Source organism: Melitaea cinxia, chromosome 27 (assembly GCF_905220565.1).
Source record: "Melitaea cinxia chromosome 27, ilMelCinx1.1, whole genome shotgun sequence".
NCBI classification, from domain to species: Eukaryota; Metazoa; Arthropoda; class Insecta; order Lepidoptera; family Nymphalidae; genus Melitaea; species Melitaea cinxia.
The window spans coordinates 9,452,176-9,478,192 of record NC_059420.1 but is presented as its reverse complement, the minus strand read 5'-3'; the positions used below and the strand labels follow the sequence as shown (position 1 = coordinate 9,478,192).

The 26,017-nt window shown below is 37.7% G+C and overlaps 1 protein-coding gene and 2 long non-coding RNA genes across 3 annotated transcripts; 2 read left to right on the top strand and 1 right to left on the bottom strand.

The window, feature by feature from the left end:
• Positions 1-6,401: 6,401 nt before the first annotated feature.
• Positions 6,402-7,674, bottom strand: LOC123667186. Its single transcript, XR_006745401.1, has 4 exons — positions 7,566-7,674; positions 7,201-7,263; positions 6,914-7,079; positions 6,402-6,644 (listed from the first exon to the last, which is right to left on the bottom strand). It is a non-coding gene; the product is annotated as an uncharacterized LOC123667186 (long non-coding RNA).
• A 13,943-nt stretch (positions 7,675-21,617) lies between these two features.
• On the top strand, positions 21,618-21,855 carry LOC123667034. The gene is made up of 2 exons (XR_006745359.1): positions 21,618-21,665; positions 21,801-21,855. It is a non-coding gene; the product is annotated as an uncharacterized LOC123667034 (long non-coding RNA).
• Positions 21,856-22,222: 367 nt separating this feature from the next.
• LOC123666989 (putative nuclease HARBI1) lies at positions 22,223-23,214 on the top strand. Its single transcript, XM_045601000.1, has 4 exons — positions 22,223-22,242; positions 22,486-22,618; positions 22,736-22,877; positions 23,021-23,214. The coding sequence occupies exons 1-4, from the start codon at positions 22,223-22,225 to the stop codon at positions 23,212-23,214; spliced, it is 489 nt and encodes a 162-aa protein (XP_045456956.1).
• Positions 23,215-26,017: the final 2,803 nt, after the last annotated feature.

The window sequence follows — 26,017 nt, the reverse complement described above, 5'->3', positions numbered from 1 at the left end:
CCACACCCCCTCTTTTTTTTATCCCAACAGGCGCTCTACTTCTTAGAGCACACACTCCGAAAATTCCATCCGAGTCCTCCCACTAACTTTCCTATTATCCTTCTTCTTGCCTCAAAGGGGTCTCCGACGCCATTACCAATTAAGTTGGTAGGCCACGTGGCGCCTAAACGGTGCGTCGGAGCACGTTTCTGACCGAATTTTCGATTTATGGGTCAGAAACGATCTTTGGGGCAACCTATCTATAGCCCTCACCAGCTTCTCCAAAACCAGAACTTTTCGCACTTCGAGGGGAATAACTTTTTTCCTCGAAGTGCTGTCCTCGAATTCATCGGGAACTTCCATTACAGTGTAGGAGGGGCTTCTCCCCCCCTACTCCCCCCCCCCCTCCCTTTAGCCGTTTAGAAGATAACTGCACTCAAATCCTCATAACTACATTAAATCACCTCTTTTTCTCTGATTTCCAACGCTACCCCCCCCCCCCCCCCATTGCAACCCCCCCCCCCTTACTGTTCCGCTCCAAATCACGCACCATGCAACGGACCCCCCCCCCTAGTAGGTCGACCTCGGCCTCCCGCCCTACCAGGAAGAAAGCCTCAGCCGCTCCTTCCGAACCACCGCTCCCGGCATCCTCTGATGATGTCAAAGACGCTGACACCTTCTGTGAAACCATCGACAAGCTGGTGGTCACCATCATTAATGCCGTTCATGAGAACAATAGCGTCACAAAAGGCAACAAAGCCACGATACACAACTCTGCGGAGGAGGTTAGGAAGACGGCACGACGTTTCATATCTCTCCTCCCCACCCTCACGCCCGCCGCGCCCGCCGACAAAGCTTCACTCGAAGACGTCAAAAAGGATCTCATTAAGGAAATCCGCCAGGAAATCCGCCAGGAGGTCCGGCTTGAATTAACTAAGCTTAGAAACGACCTTAAAACCAAGGTCGTTCCACCAGAAGACAATCCCAATACATACGCCAACATAACGAAAAGGCCTGGGCAGACTCGCGCTGCCCCTGGCCCACCAACCACCAAGGCTTCGACACAAATTGTCGTGACTCAGCCGCCCGTCACGAGACCTGCCATCATTGTCTGCACCAAGGCTCCTAGCAACACCAAGCAAGAAGTGGTCGACGCCTTCCGACAGTCAATATCTTTTAAGAAATCTGCGTATGGCCCTGCTAGAGTCACTCCTGTAGCTAAGAACAAGATCAGAGTCGATTTCGAAAAACCCGAGGACAGGGACGATGCCCTCAAAAGACTGAATAAAGATAGCGACTCAAAAGTTAAAGCTGAGGTAGCGAACAGGCTTAGACCCATGGCCATCCTTAAAGGGATTGCCAAGGAAACCACGAGGGAGGAGCTGATCGAGGTCATCCTCGGTTAAAATCACGAGCTCGGTGAGTTTGACCATAATGACATTACACTTAAATTTATTAGAGACAATAGAAACACCTCACTATACAACGCAGTAATCATTACCAGCCCTAGGGCATTCCGTACTCTCATGGGGATGAAGAGGGTTCGTGTGGACTATCAGCGAGTTCACATCGAAGAGTTCTCTCCTTTCCTGCAGTGTCTGTCGTGTTTGCAATTTGGCCATACCAAAGCGCACTGCAAAACACCCACCCGCCGCTGCGCACACTGCGCACAAGACGACCATACACATACTGACTGCCAAAATAAAGACAGCAAATTGCAGACCAAAGAAAACGTCTGGTCTCTTACCAACAGGCTACTAAAGGAATCGAACCCACGTAGCCCTCCTACTACACTACGACTGAACGACAACACATACACTACTGACGTAGAAGACACTGCCAAGGCGCTGCTCGACACGTTTTACCCTGACGACGGACCAGATACTGATCCCAGACACATTGACTTAAGAGAGACTTCACAGAATGACTGTAATACTGAACCCGACAAGCCCTTCACAGCACAAGAAGTGCTTGAAGTGCTCAACGACATGAGCCCTAAAAAGGCTCCCGGACTGGACCACTTGACCTCCGACATCTGCCTACGTTTCGCTCAACTATTCCCCAACCTCGTGACCGACATCTTCAACCGCTGCCTCACATTACAACACTTCCCGAAACAGTGGAAGAGGGCATACGTGAAGATCATTCCGAAACCAAACAAGACTGACCACACCGACCTAAACTCATACAGACCTATAGGACTTTTGCCTGTCTTGTGTCTGGAAAGGCTCTCGAGAAACTTTTCGTTCGTCGCGTCACGTTTGCCGCGATGAAAATGGACAAGCTGAACGAGAACCAATTGGGATTCAAGCCACTGACCAGCACTACGGCCGCCCTCAAGGCGGCCATCGACAGAATCAGACAAAACAAGACAGACGGACTCATGACTCTGGCGGTGTCTTTAGACATTAAGGCCGCTTTTGACAATGCCTAATGGCCCGCCCTCTTCCACAGATTGAGACTCATCGACTGCCCCTCTAATATGTACGGACTGATTCACAATTACACAACGGACAGGACAGTCATTCTCGACCACGCCGGCTGCAGAGTCTCCAAGACCATGACCAAGGGTTGTATACAGGGATCTGCCTGCGGCCCTATCCTGTGGAACATCATCCTCGATGAGCTCCTGGAACTCGATCTACCCTCTGGGTGTCGGCTACAGGCCTTCGCGGATGATGTTCTACTCGTCGCGGCCGCCGGGGATTTGGCTACACTGCAGAATAACACTAATCACGCACTACACACGATCGTGAGCTGGGGAAAGGGGGTCAAGCTCACGTTCAGCCCAACAGAAACACAAGCCATCGCCTTCAGCGACAAGGCAAGACACGCACACATACACATCGACTCTCACGCACTACACTTCCAGGACGATATCAAATTACTCGGCATCATCCTGGACTCAAAGGTACTCTTCAATAAACACGTCACACATGTTATCAATAAGGCCACCCGCATCTTTAACAAACTGATCATGTACTGCAGACCCACCTAGGGTGCCCACCCGGAGAACATCCGTACCATATACCTTCAAGTTATCCAACCGATTATCACATACGTGGCCGGCATATGGGGTCATGTCGCCAAGAAAAAATATATTAGACAAAAACTCCTCAGCTTACAGAGAGGATTCGCCATCCGGGCCATTAAAGCCTTTCGCACCGTGTCCACAGTCGCCGCCATAACTCTGACGCGCTTCACTCCACTGGACCTCAAAGTCATCGAGGTCCGCCAAATCGAAATGGCCCGACTCACGGGCAAATGCGAGTTTCTTCCTGACGACATCCCCCTAGAACGACACATCCCTCCTCATCGACTCCTACACCCAGCCGACAGAATCACCATCCAACCCAAATTCTTCAACTCACAACCCGAACTGTCCGAACATCTCTCTTCCCTGCCTCATCCCACCGTTACCATCAATACTGACGGCAGCAAATTGGAAGACGACACAGTCGGGGCAGCCTTTGTCTGCTTCGAAAGTGAGAACAATATGCCGACTATCCGCAAATTCAAACTTCACAATTGCTGCTCAGTCTTCCAAGCCGAACTGTTCGCTATCCTCCAGGCCGCCGGGTGGGCTTCCCAGAAAAACTACACTCACACTCTCATTCTGTCAGACTCCAGATCCGCCATCCAAACCACTCAGAACCGTAGTAACACACACCCCCTTGTCTCTAAAATACACAACACTATACACACACACACTGGCTCTATCGATTTTGCTTGGGTCAAAAGCCATGCAGATATAGCCGGGAACCAAATTGCAGACACGATGGCGAAGCTAGCGACCAGTAGTGCTATTCTGTAAGAACATTTTCGTGTCTCGACAGCGGAATCCGCGGTGAGATATTAAATTGGTATTCATTAAAACTCGACAGTCCCGTAGCGAAAAACTTGTGAGTGCGGCGACGAGTCGAACCCTGTTGCGTGAGAACGTTGACAATTAGTAGTATGAATTCGGTATTCTGTAAGGGGATTTACCGCTTCACTTATCACAATTCGACACTTGAAACAACGAATTCACATGTCATTTTTCAAGTTGTCTAAGGACTATCGAGATTGGTGTTCGAGTTCGTTTTAACTTATTAATTCATGGTGTAAGCGTGTTATAAGTATCAGATTTAATGGTATTTAAAATTATAATTATTCGATAGGTATGGCTCGTCGGTTTTTCTTAGATATTTTATTAGAAGAAGCACATACCTTAGATTTAAATGATAGTCGTCGTCAAGCTTGTGAAATTCGCGCATTTAAAATAGTTAAAAGGCACAAAGATTTTGTTGATAATTATCGATTGTCTGAAGAATTGATAGATAATGTGTTACAAGACATCAAACATCTTATGAAAAAACCACGTCGTCGAGGTCGCGGATTGCCTATTAAAATAAAGGTAAATATTTTTTTTCGTGAACACTATTCATTTAGGTACTTTCCAAAAGCTTTTTTCTTTTAAAGTATGTCTATATTTCAGTTATTATGTGCCCTTTCATTCTTGGCTAGCGGTAGTTATCAGAGAATTTGTGGAAAGAACGTGAACACTTATATATCACAACCTTCTGTGGCCCATGATTAGGCCATCAGAAAATGAAGAGCGATATTACTGTCGTAAAGGAAATCATGCAAGAAATATCCAGTTGGTAAGATTTTAAATAATATCTAATAAAATTTCTACTAGTCTAGTCAACAAGTGCCTTTTAGGTCAAACCTTCCTGCCTTTGAAAACTTTAACAAAAAAATTATTTGAATATGTTAAATATTAAAATTTAAATTTAAAAAAAAAAATCTGGTACTTACAGGATAGATCAACGAATAATAATCCGCCGACAAAAAGTTTTTATCGCGATTTTTTAATAAGTTATGCATTAGTTAATTAACAATGTATTGTAGCTTGAATATTAACATTTCAAGTGTGATAATTGTTAAACTACAAATCTCAGATTTTTTCCTTCCATGGCCAGTGTTCCAGCTATTGTTCAAATACTTCAGAATAAATATCCATTGGGAGAATTAAAAAATTGTTAATCTCCACATTGCTATTAAAAATTTATGTCGGTGATAAAGAATCACGAAGTAAAAGAGAAAAGAATTTTTAAATGCAATAAAATAAATATAATAAATATTTTTATATGGAAAAACTAATTGGTTGTTTATAGATATATAATAGAAATATTGTTACTCTAAAATATAACGTTATATTTGTTTTTTAGATTACTGACGCGGACTTAAATATATTGCATGTTGATGCAACCTATGGGGGAGCAACACATGACAGCTTCATCTTTAATCATAGCATCATACAGAGCCACCTTGAGGGCTTAGTGAATGCTGGTGAAACTGTACATTTGCTAGGTGAGTTACCCTATGGCTTAATAGGTATATCATTTATTCCTTAGTAAATAATACCTGTAGTCTACCTTCACTCTACAAATTAGGTACCGACATACTAAAAATCATCATCTATATCTATATCTTATAACATACACACATGGACATCTGTTCCTACGGTAAGCAACTTAATGCTTGTGTTATAGGTAACAGCCGGCTGATATAGCTAAATACTTTTTTTATAAATATACATAGAAATATTACATACATATATATGATACAAATATTCGTAAATAATAAATAAATATATAAATACAAATATTACACACAGACTCAGGCAGGAATCGATCCCGCAACCCACAAAGCAGAAAGCCGGATCACTACAAACTGTGCTTACGGGCTAGTCAAAATATTCTAGTAAAAAATCATCATCAGCTGCCATCTTTTTCAAACAAATATAATGATTGTAATCTTAATATCCACATGCCCCATTGTAAAATTCCACTTATGCCACATTGCCACTTAGAAATCAATAAATGTTTTTGTCGCTTTTGATGGAATCTACTGGAATTTTTCAATAGGGTGAGTAAAACCACTAGATTCAGCTAGGATGACTACTTTAAACGTTATGGGACATAATTTGTTCTTTGTTTTTACAGGGGATTCTGGATACGCACAACATGCATATTTAATGGTACCAGTGCCTAACATAGAACAAGGAACCCCTGCTGTACACTACAACAAACTCCATGCCACAGCACGTAATACCGTGGAGAGAACTATAGGCAGGCTAAAGGGAAGGTTTAGATGCCTTTTAGTACACAGAGTACTACATTACCACCCTGATATGGTTGCAAAAATTGTTGTGGCATGTTGTGTCTTACATAATATATGTAATCGTGCAGGGCTACCGGCACCTGTATTGGACGAGTATGACAGCCAAGAGGAATTTCGTTTCCAGACAACCCTTAATACACGAGCTGGGGTTGGACATGAAACAACACAAGAAGCAGTGATAGGACAGTCTAGTCGACAAGACTTAATAAATATGCTATGGCGAGCACGACATGCATAAGTTAAAAAACAATATATTTAATATAAACATTATAATTCTATAAATATAAATAATTATTTTTTTAAAATTTCTGCTAATAATTGAAACCCTTCTCCAATTTTATTAACAAAAGTTTGAAAAAGCTCTGAATTTCGGCGATTTATTTCAAGTTGTTGTTCTTCTATCGCCAAAAACCGCTCTAAAATACTCGTGAATCGTGATCGCCGTTAAGATGGTGCTGATGCATGAGTACGACGACTATGGCAAGGTTGTGGTGTTGCTAGAACAATAATAAATGTTAAATATATTTAACTATTCCATTAAAGTTACAAATCATTTATGAATTTGCAATAAAATATCTAAACAAACGGTATAAAGCTCCTAAGTGCCATCACAAGAGCTGACTGTTCTCAAGCGGTCATCAAACATCAAACTACTATATCTTATAATCGAAAGGCCAACATCTGGTTCGTTAGGCTAATTATCATATTCAATGGTAGTAAAGAACCCTTCAAAGTTATAAAAAAAGAATATTAAAGATATAATTACTGGTATTGGTCTGGGGGGATCTAATCAACCGGCGACGAATATTTCTTAGGCGATGTTGTGGGTGGGTGCCTGAGCCTGAAGGAGTTGGGGGAGGACTTGCAGGACCTTCAACTGTGGGTGATGTGAAGGATAGAGACTGGACCATCGGTAAAGGGCTTACTGATGCCTGAAATCAGATATTAAATATTAAAATTGTGTAGTGAACTATATTGTATGGCTAAATTCTTCAAATAAGTGGAATTAACCAATGCTAGTTCCGTGGATTTACACTATTCTCGACGACATACCTCTACAACTGGAACATTTTCATTTAGCAGGTCTTCAACATAACTTGGAGTTGACTGCTGTTCCTGAAAATATATATATATCACTGTAATATTTGCATGTTAATTGTATAATTATGTTAAATAAGAACATTAAGTTTACACTTACAAAAATTACATTAAACAATTCAAAAATGAATTTGATATAATTATCAAAATCTAATATGATAACTATATTTAAAAGGTTTGCATCAATATAAAACTTGAAATCTTTAAAACAATACCACATAATCATGTCAAATACTGAATCAATCAAATATAAGACTGTAGTTAGTTTTGTATAGTAGCAGTAGAGTTGTATAGTAGTTTTAGACAATATACTATCTTACCCTTGGTAATGATGGTACTGGATATGGATTTTCTTCTGTTAACTGGATGTTAGCCAGCAAAGATGGACTATTTCCAGATCCAGCCTGGGCCTAAAATTCAAAAAGTATAAGGACATTAAAACTATCTATCTAAAGAAATGTTATTAAAGTAAAAATTGTTTACTTTCTTTAACTTACACCAAAAAATGGATTAACTTTTAAATGCCTGTCACCAGTTGCAAAAGTTTCACCACCCATTAAAACTAGTATCCTCTCTTCCATCTCGGAAAGCTCCACCACCTCATTATCACCACCAGTCTTATTTCTAATTTGATAGCGTAATGCACCCTTCTTCTTAACAGGACTTTTTTTATCAGCCCAATACTAAAAAAAAATATAAACTATAATGTAAGTATAGGTATACTTAACTGTTTATACTTAAGAGCCATTTCACAATTTTACGCTCTGCAAGTTTAGGTAAATTTGGTCGCATAGCGCGAATCGTACGAGCCGCGCGATCTTTGTGCTAGTAAGTATAGTGTGACATCCAAAAGACCATCGTGATCATTGTCTAATGTATAATAAAAATTAATAACTATGGTATAAAATGTTTTTTACATAATTAATTTGTTAAAAATTTCAAGTATGTTATATAACAACAGTCAATAAATTTAAAATAAAAATAAAAAATCAATTTTATGAAACAATTTTTTTTAAATTGATTTATTTTTTTCAGTTTACGAATGAATCTAATATTTGCGATATGAGTAAAATAGCATTTTATGACATCGACACCGACAAACATATTAATTAACAAATAACAAGACAAACAGATTGAAATGCCTATTTGTATTGATAGTGTGAGAAAAGAAAATTAAATTATACATTTGTTTACAGAAATTATCATTATATTATTTTACAGTCATTTTCGTAATATGTTTATTTTATTATGAAAGTATCAAATGCGTTTTATCCGCTATAACAACAGGCACTTGGCGCGTGTGAGCGAAAGAGACGGCTGCGCAGAATTTGGCGTGGACCTTACCTCTAAGAGCGCTAGCGCTCGACTGATTTACCGGGCTTGATGCGTATATACTATCTTTTTATTATTTAACATAAAATGTATTAAAAATAATTACATCTTTTAATTTTTTTTTTTTTTTTTTTGTATTCCTTAATGATGTAAGTTTACTTTGATGAAGATAGTTCGTTAAAATTTCTTAGTTTTCTAAGAGAAATATCGCTTTTAAAATTGTACTTATTTGGAAAATATTCGTAACTTTAAATTTTTTTATCGTTTAATAGAGATACAAATGGAATAAAAATCTATGATAGTGTGCAACAAAATTATATTCCATATATTATGATATTTTTTTAAAATGGTTTCAACGTAGAGGTTATTAAAAAGTAGGACTTCAAAGTATACATTGCGACCGTTTACCTAGGGAGGAGGCTGATGAAAAGGTTAATAATTTTATACACATACTATATAAATCAAAATTCTGATCCGACTATGGACTACAACAAAGGTTGCTTTATTATATTTCAAGAATATAAATTACATTATTGTATCCAACACTGAGATTAACGACGTCTTAATATTACAATTCCGCGGATTGTTACCGATTTTTGTGAAATGGCTCTTAACATAACAAAGAAGTAATTGATGCCAGAAATACAAACTTTAGTCCACTGTTTCCATGTTTTAACACAGCCCCCTAAGCTGTTTAGCTGTAATGCCAGTTTCTCCCAAGTTTTACGGACTGTCTCCCTTGCACTGGGAACTTTTGAAAATCCTTTTGCAAGATTAGGATTCTTTTCCAAAAAATTGAGAAGCTCTTGAACTTGGGCCGTCGAAGGATGTGCTGCTCTTTCCGTAGGGCTATGTTTAAAACGAACTCATTAATATTACAGTAGGTAGGGGCTAGCTAAGTTACAAAGAAACTAATACTAACAATAAAATTATACTTCATGTTTGATTTGGTGCTAGCTGAATTTTCAAAATCAGTTTAGTAAACCCAGAAACAACCCCTTACAACGTCACAAACTTTATCTCTTTATAATATTAGTATTAAAACCAACTTTTTACTAACTTTAAAACAAACAATAACGGACTCGATACGGTAACGGTACTCTCACATCCAAACGTCAATTGGTTCAAGCAAACATCTTCGTACGCTTTTTTTTTTTTTAGGCACGAACTTCACAATATACAGCCAACGCAATGTTATTTTCTTTATTTCATTAAAAAAAAAAGAATTATGTGTCAAGTATTATACAGTTCAAATATATATGCAATTATATAATAAATTAGTGGAAAGTTCATGCACATATTCTGAAAGAAAGTCATAAGAAACGAATATCGATAAAACAAATACAGCTCTAGATTGCCGCTCTTCGATTCGACAGTCACTTCACTTCATTTGTGCGTATCGAATGTTTAGAGAATTCCAAACCAAGGTCAAGTGGGTTCGCTTTCGAAGTGAGTTCTGTCACTCAGGTGAAGCTCGATATCGAAATGGTTAATTACAGAATAGCACTACAGGAGTCACTTAAGGTAGTGGGGACCACAGTAGGCTCGCTCTCAAGCGGCCTAGAGAAACTAAAATATGAAATACTACAGACTAAGACCCTCCTCACTGCCAAAATTGACAACATCCAACTGGTCTTTGATGACGAAAGCCCACAAGCAAACATAAATATGGGCACAATCTTGAAAACACATCTGGATGAGATCAAAGAATATATAAAAACAACAAACACGCAACCGCGTCCAGTACACAAACACACCCACAAATGAATCTGACTACGCTATTCGAGGATTTGAATAAGGTCGAAGTCATGTCCTCGGAGTTGCGGGCCTTAAGGAACTCTGTTAGGACCACCGCATTGCCGAAGGAACCATCACTGGAAACAGAGATGGCGGTCCAGGAGGTCAAGGAGACCCTAAACACCATCAAAGAAGGGGTCACGAAATTGGCTCCTATGGCGCCGACCAGCTACACCCAGGTCGCAGCCCGACCCAAACTAGAGAATGTGGAACAAAGACCTAACCACACTCCCATAATCTCGTCCCAAAACAAGCAGTAGACCAGCGAGCAAGTACTCGCCAAGATCAAAGACTCGCTGGACTTAAAGAAGTCTGGGGCGAGGATGGAAAGCGTCCGGAAGAAATATCGAGTCCGGAAGGAATATCGAGTGTATATTCAGTTCATAAAGATTACTATAAATTCATACTTTTTCTTTTCAGATAACTTTCATACAATCAAACAAGCAAGTCAAACTTAAAACAAAGGCAAAGAAAAGTTATATTGATTTTATGTCAGAAGACGAAGAAGCCAATTTCGAATGGTCGTCTTCTTCTTGGGATGGTTGTGAAACGTCTGATGGTGATAGCAAAGATGATGAGCCTTCACGGAAAAAAATAAAAGCACGCAACTCACTCGAAGAAGGAAAAATAGGTCAAGAAGGATTAAAAAAGAAGAAAAAGGTAAATAAGCGAAAGGGAAGGATAACTTCACGTAGTCAAGGAAAATAATATTTCACTAAATCTAGGACTGTCTTTAGGGCTAGAGAACTTCAATCTAATAAGTAGTAGTAGAGTATATAGATTATATTAAAAATTTGCCTACACTTCCATCACATTAGTGTAGAAATGACTCATATCGTTTGTTTCTTCCCCAGGAACTCAAAAACATAGCTAATTTGTATCAACTATATAAAACAAAATTCAATCAAAAAGAATAGATAAAGGGAAAAAGTTTTTAGGAACATTTTAAATAATGATTTCTAGTAGTTTTTAGGAACATTTTAAATAATGATTTTAATGTCCTTTTTGGGTTAAAATCATTTTAAATAATGATTTTAACCCAAATTATATGGACAATGATAAGGACAAATATATTAAATGTATTTCATTTATAAATAACCCTAATGGATCACAGTCGACAAATAAGCCCACGAAAAAGAGGCAAAAGATAGTAAAAATAGGTTCAAACATCAACAAATCAGTAAAACTACTCCAAACACTTTGTGCGCATCTTTTGATCTTCAGAAGGTCCTTGGTACACCATACGGTCACACGCAAATATTATGTTTACAACCTTACATTGTCTGAAAGCAATAGTAGGGAACTACTGAAAAGTTTTTTAATAGTTAGGTGTTAAGATTTTGAGTTATTTTTTGTATAATCTATTTCACGATGAAGGTTTGACTTTGCTTGTTGTTAAACGTGCACATACGTGTTAGAATTTTGTATTTCTCGAAGAATCTGCAATATTAATAGGCATTTTAACCTTATAGGTGGGTTTAATATCAGAAATGTACTATAAGCTGACTATACATATACCGACCTTTCCTTTAGTTTGAGCCTCTCCACGGAATTCTGTGGAAACCGTATATACTTCCTTACAACGCTAGGGTGATTTAAGGCATCGACTACCTCGCGAACACATCGGGCCACAGATGGTTGTGATATATAAGTGTTCACGTTCTTTCCACAAATTCTCTGATAACTACCGCTAGCCAAGAATGAAAGGGCACATAATAACTGAAATATAGACATACTTTAAAAGAAAAAAGCTTTTGGAAAGTACCTAAATGAATAGTGTTCACGAAAAAAAATATTTACCTTTATTTTTAATAGGCAATCCGCGACCTCGACGACGTGGTTTTTTCATACGATGTTTGATGTCTTGTAACACATTATCTATCAATTCTTCAGACAATCGATAATTATCAACAAAATCTTTGTGCCTTTTAACTATTTTAAATGCGCGAATTTCACAAGCTTGACGACGACTATCATTTAAATCTAAGGTATGTGCTTCTTCTAATAAAATGTCTAAGAAAATCCGACGAGCCATACCTATCGAATAATTATAATTTTAAATAACATTAAATACTGATCCTTATAACACGCTTATTCACCATGAATTAATAAGTTAAAATGACCTCGAACACCAATCTCGATAGCCCTTAGACCACTTGAAAAATGACATGTGAATTCATTGTTTCAAATGTCGAATTTTGATGACTGAAGCGATAAATCCCCTTACAGAATACCGAATTCATACTATTAATGTCAAAGTTCTCACGCAACAGGGTTCGACTCGTCGCCGCACTCACAAGTGTGGCGCTACGGGACTGTCGAGTTTTAATGAATACGAATTTGATATCTCACCGCGGATTCCGCTGTCGAGACACGAAAATGTTCTTACAGAATAGTACTACTGGTGACCCTCCACAAACGACTTCAAAGCCTGGATTGTTTGGACAAGGTTATGTTGAGTGTTTGGTGGGATTGGAAGGGAATTGTCTATTATGAGCTGCTGCAACCTGGTGAAACCATCAACTCAGTCCTATACTGTCAACAACATGTTATACAACTTGTATACAACTTATTGACTGTTAACATTGTAATACAACTCGACTGTTTGAACGAAGCAATCCAGAAAGAGCGACCAGAATTGGCCAACAGAAAGGGAGTTTTGTTTCATCATGACAATGCACGGCCACACACATTTTGATGACTGGGAATAAATTGAAGGAACTTGGTTGGGAAGTTTTGATGCATCCACCGTATAGCTCGGACCTTGCACCGTCTGACTACCATTTGTTTCGGTCTCTGGAAAACTCTCTTAATGGTAAAAAATTGGCCGACCGAAACGCCGATGAAAATCACTTGGCTAAGTTTTTCGACGATAAACCACAGAAGTTCTACACCGATAGAATTGTGAAGCTACCCGAAAAATGGCAAAAGGTCATAGATAATAATCGTCAATCAATATGTACTTGATTAAAAATGATTTTCAATAAAAAAAATTTTGTTCAAAAATGTACCAAAAAACCGCGGATACTTTTTATATGACCTAACACATTCTGTAAAATGGAATGCAAAAGGAAACTGCTTGTGATTGGTCGAGAGCGGGGAATAAGGGGCAATGGCAGATACGGTACGAGGAAGCGTAGGCAATAGTAGACCATCAAGTTGTGTTTTTAAAATAAAGTAAATAAAGTGAGTTTATGGGTATTATTTCCACTCTCACAAAGGGGGCTCGTTCGGGATTTGAACTATAGTAAAGGTGTATGGGGAAAAAGTGGAATAACATTTTTCATCGCATGCCGGACACGTGGTTTGCGAACAAAAACAAATCTCGGGCGTTGAGAAGAAGGTAATATCTACGGTGACAAGAAGGTGTATTAAAGGTGAAGGAGTATTTAAGGCGAAAAGGGTGTGGAGAGTACGGAGATGGCGGACGAAGACAAAAGAAGTAACGGTGATAGCGGGCTCACATCTATACGAAGGCATAATTGAAGCATTGGGAGCAGCAAGGGCGTTCGGTGACCCAAAGCTCGTTTTGACGTTATTACATCAAAACATGCAAAGAGCCATCTAGTTTCGTACCCCAAAAACCCGTTCCGATCAGCCGCTTCTAGAAGGCGTGAGAATTATAAATATTTCGAAGGTGGCGCTACGCCCTTGTTGCACAGATAACAAAAGTGCGTTTAAATTCGAACAGGTAACGACCAGTCTGCAGTTTGAAAAAACTTATTAATGTAAAAAATGACTGAAACGAGTGACTCAAGTGACTTTAGATCAGATGCTGGCCAGAGTGGACATGAGACCCCAAAAAACAGGGAAAAAAGAAGATAAAGAATGAAAAATGTGGAAACAAATGTGCATAAGTTAAATAGAAGTTTGGATGAGGAATATACATCAGCTCGAGGAAAGAAGGTACCTAAAAAGGTTTTCAAACTTATTACCACGTGTAGTTCCAAAAAATGTTTTATTAACCTTGATCAAAATGCACAGAGAAGATTTTTTGTGACTTTTCCCCCTCTTACTGACACCCTCTTAATATCGTGTTTAGAAAAAGTGTTAAAGTTGAGGGAGAATGGAAGAATAGAGGGGCCTGACAAGTTAAAACGAGATAATCAATGGAAATACTTTTTAACTGTAAACGGCATAAAGATAAATATTTGCAGAAAATTATTACTGGCGCCACTGAAAATATCGGAAAACGGTTAAGAATAGTCCAAAACACTAAATTGTCAGAAGAAACAATTCGTGACATGAGAGGAAAACATGACAATCGTCCCAACAAAATTGGTCAGGACGTCTATAATATTATAAAAGAACACTGGGCTTTATTTCCTAGCAAGAAATCACACTATGGTCAAGCCAGTGAAAGCCAGTTTTGAAACTTTACACTCTTTCAGCAGTATTATTTCGAGCAAAAGAATACTGTCTTAAAAATGAAGTACAACACTTATCACAGATGTTTTCATGAAAACAGCATTTACTCGTTAAGACAACCTAGAACAGATGTCTATGACTACTGTACAAAATGTAGTTCTATAGGAAACTAAACCTGAAGATCCATGTCAAATTCAATACACTTTGCATCTGAAAAAAATAGACTCATATAATGCGCTCAAAAAAGAACTTTTGGGAGTCAGTTCAGAATAATCCTGACACAGAAACACTTACATATATGGAGTTTGATTATGCTCAAAATTTGCCCATACCAAAACTTAACTTCATATTTTTATAAAAGATTATTATGGCTTTTCAACTTCAATATTCACTGTCACACTAAGTCAAGTTCCTTTTATTGTTTTCTGGGAATTGATTCCAAAAAGGGGCCCAACACTGTCTGTTCTTTCATATAACATTTTGTTAAGGAAAAGTTACAAAATTTGCCTAATATTAGGAAGATATTTTTTTTTTCTGGTGCTTGTGGAGGCCAAAATAAAAATATAACAGTAGTAATGTTCTCCACATCGTTGACCAAAAGCTTAAACATGTCAATCGAACATATATTTCCATAAGAGGACACTCTTATAACCAATGTGACAGACACTTAGGAAGGTATGGCATATTGCTAAAATCTTTGGAAACTATTGATTCAGCTGAACAATATTTGAAAGTGATGTCATCAGCAAGAAGCAATCCTAGCCCGTTCAATGCATTGATGATGAGCTACCTTATTGAAAATTGGAATAAAGGTTTACAGGTCTTTTGTCTAAAATACCCACAGCGTCAGGAAAAAACAAAGCTCGGTTTGCTATACAGCAATATGTTAAACTAGACTTTAGTCCTGAAGGAGTGATAACAACCTCAAGATTTTATGCATCTCCGGATATAAATTTTACATTTAAGAAGAATGTTTTGCCAGTAAGAAAACATGATTTGAATTTCCAGCAGGTAGAAAAACCTGGATTAAAAGACGTAAAGATTAGTGACGTTTTATCCTTGACACCTTTCATGAAACCTGAAAATGCTGAGTGGTTGAAACAGGTCCTGACCTTCCAGGCAGGCCTGGAAGATTAGGGTAGACTGTCCAGGAGGCCAGTTGCAGCTGATTCGGAAGATTCCCTTCTGTCGAGTGAATATTTTGATGAATCTGCTTAAAAACAAAAAATATTAAGAAAATTGAATATTTGAACGGTGATTGTAATAAATACACATATTTAACTTACATTTTAATTAAAAATAATTACGTAAGTATTCAAATTGTTATTTACTTTCTCTAAAAATCAATAGTAAAATTAACGTCCTATCTGTTTTACCAGTTGGGTGCAACAAGGGCGGATAACACAAGTAAAAAAACTTGATTTTACGATGTATCTGGTTACTTTAAAATAGTTATAATAATACTTTAATATTTTTGCTAAATCATGGGACTAATACACAAGGTGGTCGAAACAATACGACAATAATCCTTACTGAGTATAGTTAGTAACATTCTCAATTAGCCTGCAAAAATTAAATAAACTAATATCTTATAGTTTAGTCACAAAACACTTTTCTTTTTTTATAACTAAAACATCACCCCATATCTGTTATTAAGCTATCATGTCCGACACAAGTTACGTATATAAAACAATTTAAATAAAAATTGTAAATAATGTAATTTCACTAATCATGCTACAATTTAACGCAATTTAAACCTCATACCGTTGTTCATAAGACACTAGAATTAATATGTGGAAAGGTAATAATTGATTTGCGCTTTCTTTCTGAAATATTTCGATCGACTTCTTTAGTATTTCGCACATCGTAATTCGTAATCGTAAGTAGGTCAGTGTGTCACCGACTGCCGTTAGCCTGTGACGTGTTAAGCTATTTGATACCTCAGCGCTCGCGCAACATTCGATCTAGTGACGCCATTGTTTATAGGTACTCAGGTGTATTTTTTGTTACTGTGAGATATTAGACGCTTGAATTAAGTGAAGTGAGATTAAGCGAAGACACGTTCTTTAGGATATTAGGTGAACTGTGCGAAATTAGACGCTTATTTTGTGTGAAAAAAAAAATAGTAATGTTTTTAATAAAATGCCTCGATATAATTATACGGCTTCAGAGTACACCGATATGATATTAATTTATGGAGAATGTCACACAAACGCTGCTTTAGTGATTCGTACATATCAAGAGAGGTATTGGCATACCCGTGTTTGTCCAACAAATGGTCGAACTATTGTCAAAGCTATCCAGAGACTCCGGGAGAATCAATCCTTAATCCCACACTCAGATAGTGCTCCTCCGCAAGTCTGAGTGAACTTGGATGAACGGATTCTAAATCATTTTACTTTAAATCCAACTACGAGCTTACGTAGAGCAGCTCGCCATTTTCGTGTACCCCACTCAAGTGTCCACAAAATTTTGAAACTCGACAAACGTAAGCCTTTTAAATACAAAAAGGTACAGGCATTGTTAACAAGAGATATGTCTACCAGAGAAGAATTCTGTAACTCAATGTTATGATAAAATGAAGAAACCTCCGACTTCCTCTTCAACGTAATGTGGACGGATGAAAGTACTTTTACAAAGAACGGTTTATGGAACCGTCACAACTTAAGGCACTGGAGCACTGAAAATCCGCAACTGACAAGAGACAGCTCGCATCAGTACAGATTTGCCATCAATCTGTGGGCTGGTATACACAGCAATACAGTAATTGGGCCCATTTTTATTGATGGTAATTTAAATGCGGAGAAATTTTTAATGAAACAGTTTCAGAGTACATGGATGAGCTTTCTCTCGATGTATATCGACAGACGTGGTACCAATTGGATAGTGCACCTGCATACTCCGTGATTTCTGCCAGAGCACGTTTAACCGGGATGTTTGGAGAGCATTGGATCGGCCGTTATGGCTCCACGAGGTGGCCACCGAGGGCACCAGACCTCACACCACTCGACTTTTTTTATGGGGCTATGTTAAAAATGGTTTTTACGCTACGGATGTAACTGATGTGGACGACTTAAAAAATCGTATAATACGATCTTTTGATAATTTAATAAGGATGGAAGTTAATGGTGACCTGTTATCAAAAGTGAGAAATAATATTGTTAAGGACACACAAAGAAACTAGCGCCATCTAGCGGCAACCATTGAAACCACGCAAAGACAGAGACCGCATGAAACTCTCTACTCAATACTAGATGGCGTTAGAGGAACAACTGTGGAACTATATAGAAGTATAGTCCCGAAAACCGGGTACATGTGCGAACTTCCCAGAATAATCTGGGCCTCGTCTCGGCCGATATAAATAGCCGCAGGGAGGCGAGCGAGTTCAGTGCAGTTTGAGCGATCTTCGAGGCGACTTCAAAGTGAAAACTAGTGATCAAGAGTGGTACCAGCGAAACCTACGACATTGGCTACGACATAGGACATTGTTAGTGCTTAGTGTTTGAACCTAGTGCTTTGTGTTGGACCTAGTGCTTGTGAATAAAGTCTTGAAAAGAGTCAGCAGGTCTTTCTCTCCAAATCCTTCGAACCCTAACACGTAACAATATTTTACGTAAGATACATTTTGTGTGTTTGAGTTCATGGTAGACATATCGTCATGATCGTAGAATAATGTCGGTTTTGAAAAATATACGAAATTCACTTTTTACCATATTTGGATAATACATTCTCCAAATATTATGAGTACACCAAAGAAAAAATCATATGTATATTAGCACGTTGCCTGTCCAGAGTACTTTGGATAAGGTTGTCGTGACGTCCAATTTTTTTTTCGGCCAAACTGTTTCATTTTATGTACTTACAAAGAATTTACAAATGATTTTCAATAAAACTTTTGATTTTACTGAATTTCAGCATTGCATTATTTTTAATGCACGGACGTGGCAACTAGAATACCGTGCATTACAAATAATGCACAGACGTAGTAGCTAGAACATTATGGATTACATAAAATGCACGGACGTTTAATGTAAATTTTTGTTATGTCCATAGACAAATAAATACATTTTTATGAACTTATTATTGCTTTTCGTTCATATCATTGTCAATGTCATTCAAAATTTTCATTGTCATATGTCATAAATGTCATTTTTACCGCTAAAACGAATATTTTCGTTGGTAAACATCATTCGAATTTTTCGTTGGTTCTTGTTATTGTTTTGAAGTGAAAATGCCTCTAAAACATCTATCTGATGAACAAATGCGACGTATTTTGGAAGATAGTGATGGCGAAGATGAATTCTCGCGCCAACTAGAAGATTTGGACTCACACGATGAAGACGATTTACAATCAGGTACATATGTATATAATGCACAAGATATCCCTATGCTTTCGGTGGAGGAAGATCTGATTAGTATTCAACAATTTATTGATATTACTAATACACAGAATGTAAACGCCGCTATTGCACAATCGGGTAACATAACCGCTTCTGCTTCTGAAAATGACGAGCTTGAATGTCACCCTGCTAGGTCTCTTTCTCAGCCGGATGAAGTAAATGCTGGTAGTTCTGGTTTGCCTGCTGATGCTTTGCAAATGTCTCCTGCTGATGATTTGTATATGTCTCCTGCTGATTCCATTTTTTCTGCTCCACATATCCCCCAGCTTAGTACTGAATGGCAGAGTGAGATAAGGAATTTGCCACGGCAAGTTTTTACTGGTTATAATGAAGGCAAACGCCAGGAACGCTTATTTTCTGGTCAATCTGACTTATGGACGATTTTCACCCACATTTTCGATGAAGACATAATTGAATTTATGGTAGTCGAAACCAACAGATACGCTTTGCAAACCACAGTGAATGATTTGAGGCCCAACAGTCGTCTAAGGAGATGGAAACCAATAACAGGAGATGAAATGAGAAAGTTCTTAGGTGTTTATTTACTGACGGGAGTCATACATTTTCCAATGCTCGAAAACTACTGGAAAAAGGACAAATTATATTATCATCCACTTCTTCACGAGATAAATATGTCCTACAATAAATTCGCGCTGATACTGAAATGCTGGCACTTTGTAGATAACGAAGCACCACGTAATGAAGGCGACCGTTTATATAAAATACAGCCACTCATCGACAAAATAACAAAAAACTGGCGAAAAATATTTACCCCCGGAGAATGTATAGTAGTCGACGAGTCGATGGTTGGTTTTAGGGGAAGAATTATTTTTCGAACTTACAACCCACAGAAATCTCATAAGTACGGCATAAAAATTTATAAATTATGTACTGACAGTGGTTATACCTGGAGTTACCGCGTTTATTCTGGTCAAGACGACCAAATAGCTGGATTAGATAAACCGGGGTCAGTTGTTGTTAGTTTGTGCACAGATTTGCTTAAAGAAGGAAGAATCCTGATAACGGACAATTACTACACTAGCATACCTTTAGCAAGGTACCTAAAAGAACAAGGTACTGACTTGTGTGGAACAATAAGCAAAAACCGTCGAGAACTGCCCCGAGAAGTGGTTCAGCAACGTTTAGAAAAAGGCCAAATTGCTGTGCAGCAGAACAACTTTGCGACCATCCTAAAATGGCATGATAAACGGGATGTGCTTATGTTGTCGACGTGTCACGACCACGAAATGCGAATGTCAACTGGTTTTCGAAGAGTTTTGAAGCCTACTATGGCGCTGACCTACAATGAAGGGAAGAAAGGCATAGACTTGGCTGATCAGCTAGCAAGTTACAATTCACCGGCGAGGAAAACCTCTGTTTGGTATAAGAAAATTGCTGCGGACCTTGTGTGTCTATAAGTGTAGTGAATGCCATTCTGATTTATAACGAGTTACACCCACAGTCAAAATTGAAGGTTCTGGATGGTCATCAAATCATTATAAAGAAATTACTTAAGGTTGAAACTGAGAACTTTTCAAGTTCCAGTTCTGCGAGTTCTTTGCGTCCTACAAGTCACAAGTTAACGAAAATACCCAAGAAAGCTAATGGAAAAATTTGGCAAAAACGTTGTGCCAGTTGCTACAAAAAGCTGAAAGAATCCGGATTCACAGCCACTGATGCAAGGAAGAAGACTTCACAAGTTACAACCGAGTGCATTCCATGTAAAAAACCATTTTGCTTACAGTGTTATAACGAATCTCACTAATTGCCAGTGGACTTTATTCAAATAATAATGCTTTTCAATAACCCAATTCATGTTACCAAACAATAAAAAAAAATTCGCGGGACATTGGTGTTTTATTATTCCCAATTCACTGCTCATACGTCTGCAAAATATTAAAGACGTAGCTATCACGTCCAGTCTACAAAACCCCATTCAAAAAGAATAGACTCGTGCATTATCGATAAAGCACGGACGTCACAGCAGCAGCCAAAAATGCATTATATATAATGCACGGACAGGCAACGTGTTAGTTTTCAAATTAATCAGTCGGTAAACTGACGGATTTTATAGGCGCTCATAGTAAAATGACGCTTGTGTATACTCGTCTCTGTACGACGCGCGGGGATTCCCGCCCCCCCTTTCGCTCCCGACGAATACATGTAATCGGCACTATTCATCGGACTCGCCCACGTATTGCAGCAGATTAATTTATTCCTAAGCAATTACAATAGTTTATCTTTGTTTACCTGATTATTAAGTATTTCGTGTTTCGTTTTTTACACACTAAGTAAAAAGGTGTGCACAATGAAAACAGGACGATAGAAACTTATGCTAAAACTTGTGGAAGAATCAAGCAAAAATGCACGAACTACCGATTTTATTCACGAAGAGTGTATTAATGAAGAGGACTGCTGAGTTGCGATTCTGTAAGCGTGGTTGACATCAAATTGATAGTCACTGACACTATCTAAAGATTTCTGAAAGACACTGCTCAAGAGCAGTGTTTTTACAGATTGAAGGTGATTATCACTAATAATTTTAGTACATACTACATATAGTTTGGATACGTGCTAACGCGGAAAATTAAGATACATAGGTTTATATTGTGTGGAATTGTTTTTTGTGTTTTTTTAAGTGTTTTTCTTCGTTTTAAGTAAATTTGTTATAATTATGGCGCGCGCTTTCCTATTGGGATATGCGGAGGAAGAACGTAAACGTAATATTCTACGAATTGAAAGACGTCGTTTGCGTGACGCTAGTGATCCATTGCAGTTGCCAGAGAGAGAGAGTTCATTGGACATTTTCGTTTAACAAAACTTGGATTCCAACAGGTTTTGGTAGAACTTAGTCCTCATCTACCAATAGTTAAACGAAATACAGGTGTTCGCAATGCACTCAAAGTAAGTAACACTGTTCCTTTACTTTGACCTGCTTTTTGCTCTTTAACATTATGTTTTTGATATTCACTTGTAAATTTCTATTTTTATTTAAACTGTTACTTACTATGAAAACTGACTAGTGATAACTTTGTTTGTCTTTCTATTGTAGATTCTAGCAGCATTAAATTTTTATGGTAATGGATCATATCAACGGAATGTGGGTGCATCATTTCTACTGAATATGTCGCAACCTACATTCTGTAAATGTTTACATGAGGTAACTGGTGCACTCAATACCAACGAAATCCTTAGGAAGTACATAAAGTTTCCTATGGCACAGTATGAAAGGGAAATAATTATGAAAGAGTAAGTTTAATAGTGTTACAATTATTATGTACTTGGTAGGTACATACCTACCGAATTAATCTAAAACTTTTGAATTGTTTTTTTTTTTTTTCAGTTTTATGGAGAAATTTGGATTTCCGGGTGCCATAGGTTGTATTGATGGTACACATGTGGTTTTAATCCGTCTTAAGGAGCATGAGGAAACTTATTTTAATAAAAAGAATTACCATTCTTTAAAGGTTTTACTAGTAAGTGTATTATAATTATTATGGTAAAGTATAGCAATACATAACATTAAAATAAAATATTGTTCCAATAGTGACTTTGTACCTGCAAAATGTGATAGAACTTTGTTTTGATTTCAGATTTGTGATGCTAAACTGACCATCCTTCATGTTGATGCATCATTTGGTGGTGCATCTCATGATTCATATGTTTGGAATCAATGTGCAATAAAAGCATTTTTAGAAGGACTAGAAAGAAATGGAGAGCACTGTTGGCTGTTAGGTATGCATATTGCATATGCAACTAGTATAATAAGATAGTTTAAATACAGACAATCATTTTCATAGAAAAAAATATATTATGCACAGACAGTATTAAAACTATTTATCTCACAGTACTACGTTAAAATGAATTTCTATTTCTAGATGATTCTGGATATGCTCAACGCCCCTGGATGATGACTCCAATCATAGGTGCAGCTCCGGGATCGCCAGAAGAGTATTATACAAAACTTCATTGTCGGGTCAGAAATACTGTAGAGCGATGTATTGGAGTACTTAATGCGGGCTACACACCTTCAGTTTTACTGTACAGTCGAACTGTACAGTTAAATCGTTAGGTGTGTAGAACAAACAGTTGAACTGTACAGTTTTAACTGAATCTAATCAAAATATGAATAGATAAATATGTACAGATAGAACTGTACAGTTAAAACTGAGAGTGTGTAGTCGGAACTGCGCAGTTTTGTCACAGCGAGCGTGAAGTGAACACGTATCGACCTTGCTATCTGCCTTTGCGAAAACTTATCGACCATGGCTCAACGCGAATGGCTGGAAGAGTTTATACTACTATACCAATCGGAGCCTTCGTTATGGAAAATCAAGAGCAAGGATTATCATAATAGAGTAATAAAAGATTCAGCTTATGAAAAGTTTATTTTAAAACTACGCGAAATAGATTCTAAAAGTAATAAGGAGGCTGTTATCAAGAAAATTAATAACTTACGCTGTACGTATAACAAGGAACATAAAAAAGTCATGGCCTCAAAATCCGGATCAGGCGCCGAAGATATTTATGAGCCAAAGTTATGGTATTACCCACTATTACGTTTCTTAGACGATCAAAATATACCAAGGCCTAGTCGGTCGAATTCGGATGAAGAAGATGAGGTAAGTAAATGAAACTTATAGGTATCTTTGTTAAATAAGTATAAGTTTATTAAATCAAATAAAATTATTTTGCCAAAGGACCTGACCTTCATTGTTAAAATAGTTCATAAATTCTTCTCTTATCTTTTTGGGTGTCCGACTTTTTCCCACATTTCTTCTTTCTAAAGGTTCCATAGTCGAAATATCTGTTGCACATCCTGGTATGATGGTTCCGGTATCATTGTCTTCTCGATCAAAGCAATCTGGATTAGTATAAGAATTTGGCAGTTTTCTAATTAGATAATTACGTAATGCACAACATGCCATAACGACGGACTCAATTTTATTTGGATGTAAATTTATAGCCGTATGGAAGATTCTGAAACGTGAAGCCAGAATGCCAAAGTTTTATCTGTTGAAGTCAATTCTGCTTGTCTGAACGGTTTCATCATATCAGGTCTCAACGGAAATGCGTCATCAGAAACAAAAACGTATGGCAAACGTCTCTGACTATTTCTTACTGCTTCTTCGCTTGGAATTTCCAATTGGTTGTTTTGGAGCATTTCAAAAAATTTCATATTTTGTAATACGCCTCCATCTGAAACTTGCCCGTTTGTACCGAAATCACATAATAAAAACTGATATTGAGCGTCAACAATAGCCATAAGTACCATGCTGTGGTGCCTTTTATAATTGTAAAATTCCGATCCACATCCTTTAGGTGGAGTAATAGCAATATGTTTACCATCTATTGTGCCAAGTAGATGTGGAAAGTTCCATCTTTCTTCAAATAATGCACTAATTGCTTTCCATTCACTGCAACTTTGTGGAAACTGAAACAAAGAAAATGTTACAGATTAACGTGATAGAATCATCGGGTGCAACATCAGTGTCTGAAAATGAAGCAGCGCATTCAAAGTTAGATGTTACTGAAAATCTTTCTGCTCAGAGTCCTGCGGCTTTCACCTCAATTACTGCTTCAACTTCGTCTGCTCATAGTTCGGCATCTAAACGGCAAACAAAGCGGAAAAATAATGAAGATCTAACAAAAGACGTTTTGCAATCCGTTCAGGACCACTTTAAACGGCCGACATATCAAGAGGATCGCTACGACATAATCGGAAAAATGGTAGTATTGAAACTTCGAGAATTTAAAAATAAACAGCAACAGTTGACACCTAGTGCCAAAAAAAAAAACAGTTGTTGGCTGAAAAAATAATAAATGAAACTTTATTCGAAGCTGAGATGGGAAATCTTACAATGTCACATAGAGTAATGGCTCCAAAAACAATGATACTAAATGATTTTCGATTACGGTCAAGTAGTTCAACTTCTATACCATCACCATCTCATAACTCTATGCCATCACCATTACAATATACAGGTACTTCAAATCAGTCACCCATACATAAACCTCAGTACTATCAAGCAGGCACACTAGCACCTCAGATGACAAATATAGTACCACAAACAAACACATCTTCATATGGTCAAGAAATTCAAGAGACACAAGCAATAAATGCTATGGGTGATACTACGGTCCAACTATCAATCCCGGACTGGACAGAGGAAACAGCGGGGTCATATGTATCGCGATTTACATTGAACAATAATTGAAATTTGTAGTTTGATGACACGATTTCACAAGATGATTTGAATAAAAAATAAATAAATAAAACATGAGTCTTTTTATTTCTTACTTTTAAGTAGTCCTTGTGTAAAACCTTATAAATTGCTTCACACGTTTCTGGTATGATGGCGAAAAGTGCTTGTGGCGATATTATTGTAGAAAATTTTAAACATTCATAAGATCTCCCTATAGCTAGAAATCTTAAAGTTGCCGTTAATCTTTCATGAGGTGTTATAGCATTTCTCAATATGGTGTCTTGCCTTTTTATTAATGGTGTCACTAATGACAGCAGATGCAAATATGTATCTTCATTCATTCTCAAATAATTATTGAAATTTTTTGGAGTAATTCTCAATTCATTTATCACGGATGTGTGTGAATACGATTTTCTCAACAGAAGCCAGTGTTGTCACGGTTCCCCTGGTCTATTAAAGATGTAAATGAAGGGTACCATGAATTAAAAAAAAATATTATTAAATTAATTAACCCGGTGAGGTAGATAAAAAAATGTATGTATATGGGCGGGGTCGAGCACTCAATTCACACAAGCTCCAAATGCAGTTCGGCTCAGGTACTCTCCTGGTTCGCCGTGCAGGTGATAATCCCGGGAGTCGCGTGGCAAGATTCCGCTATCGACCGGGGGC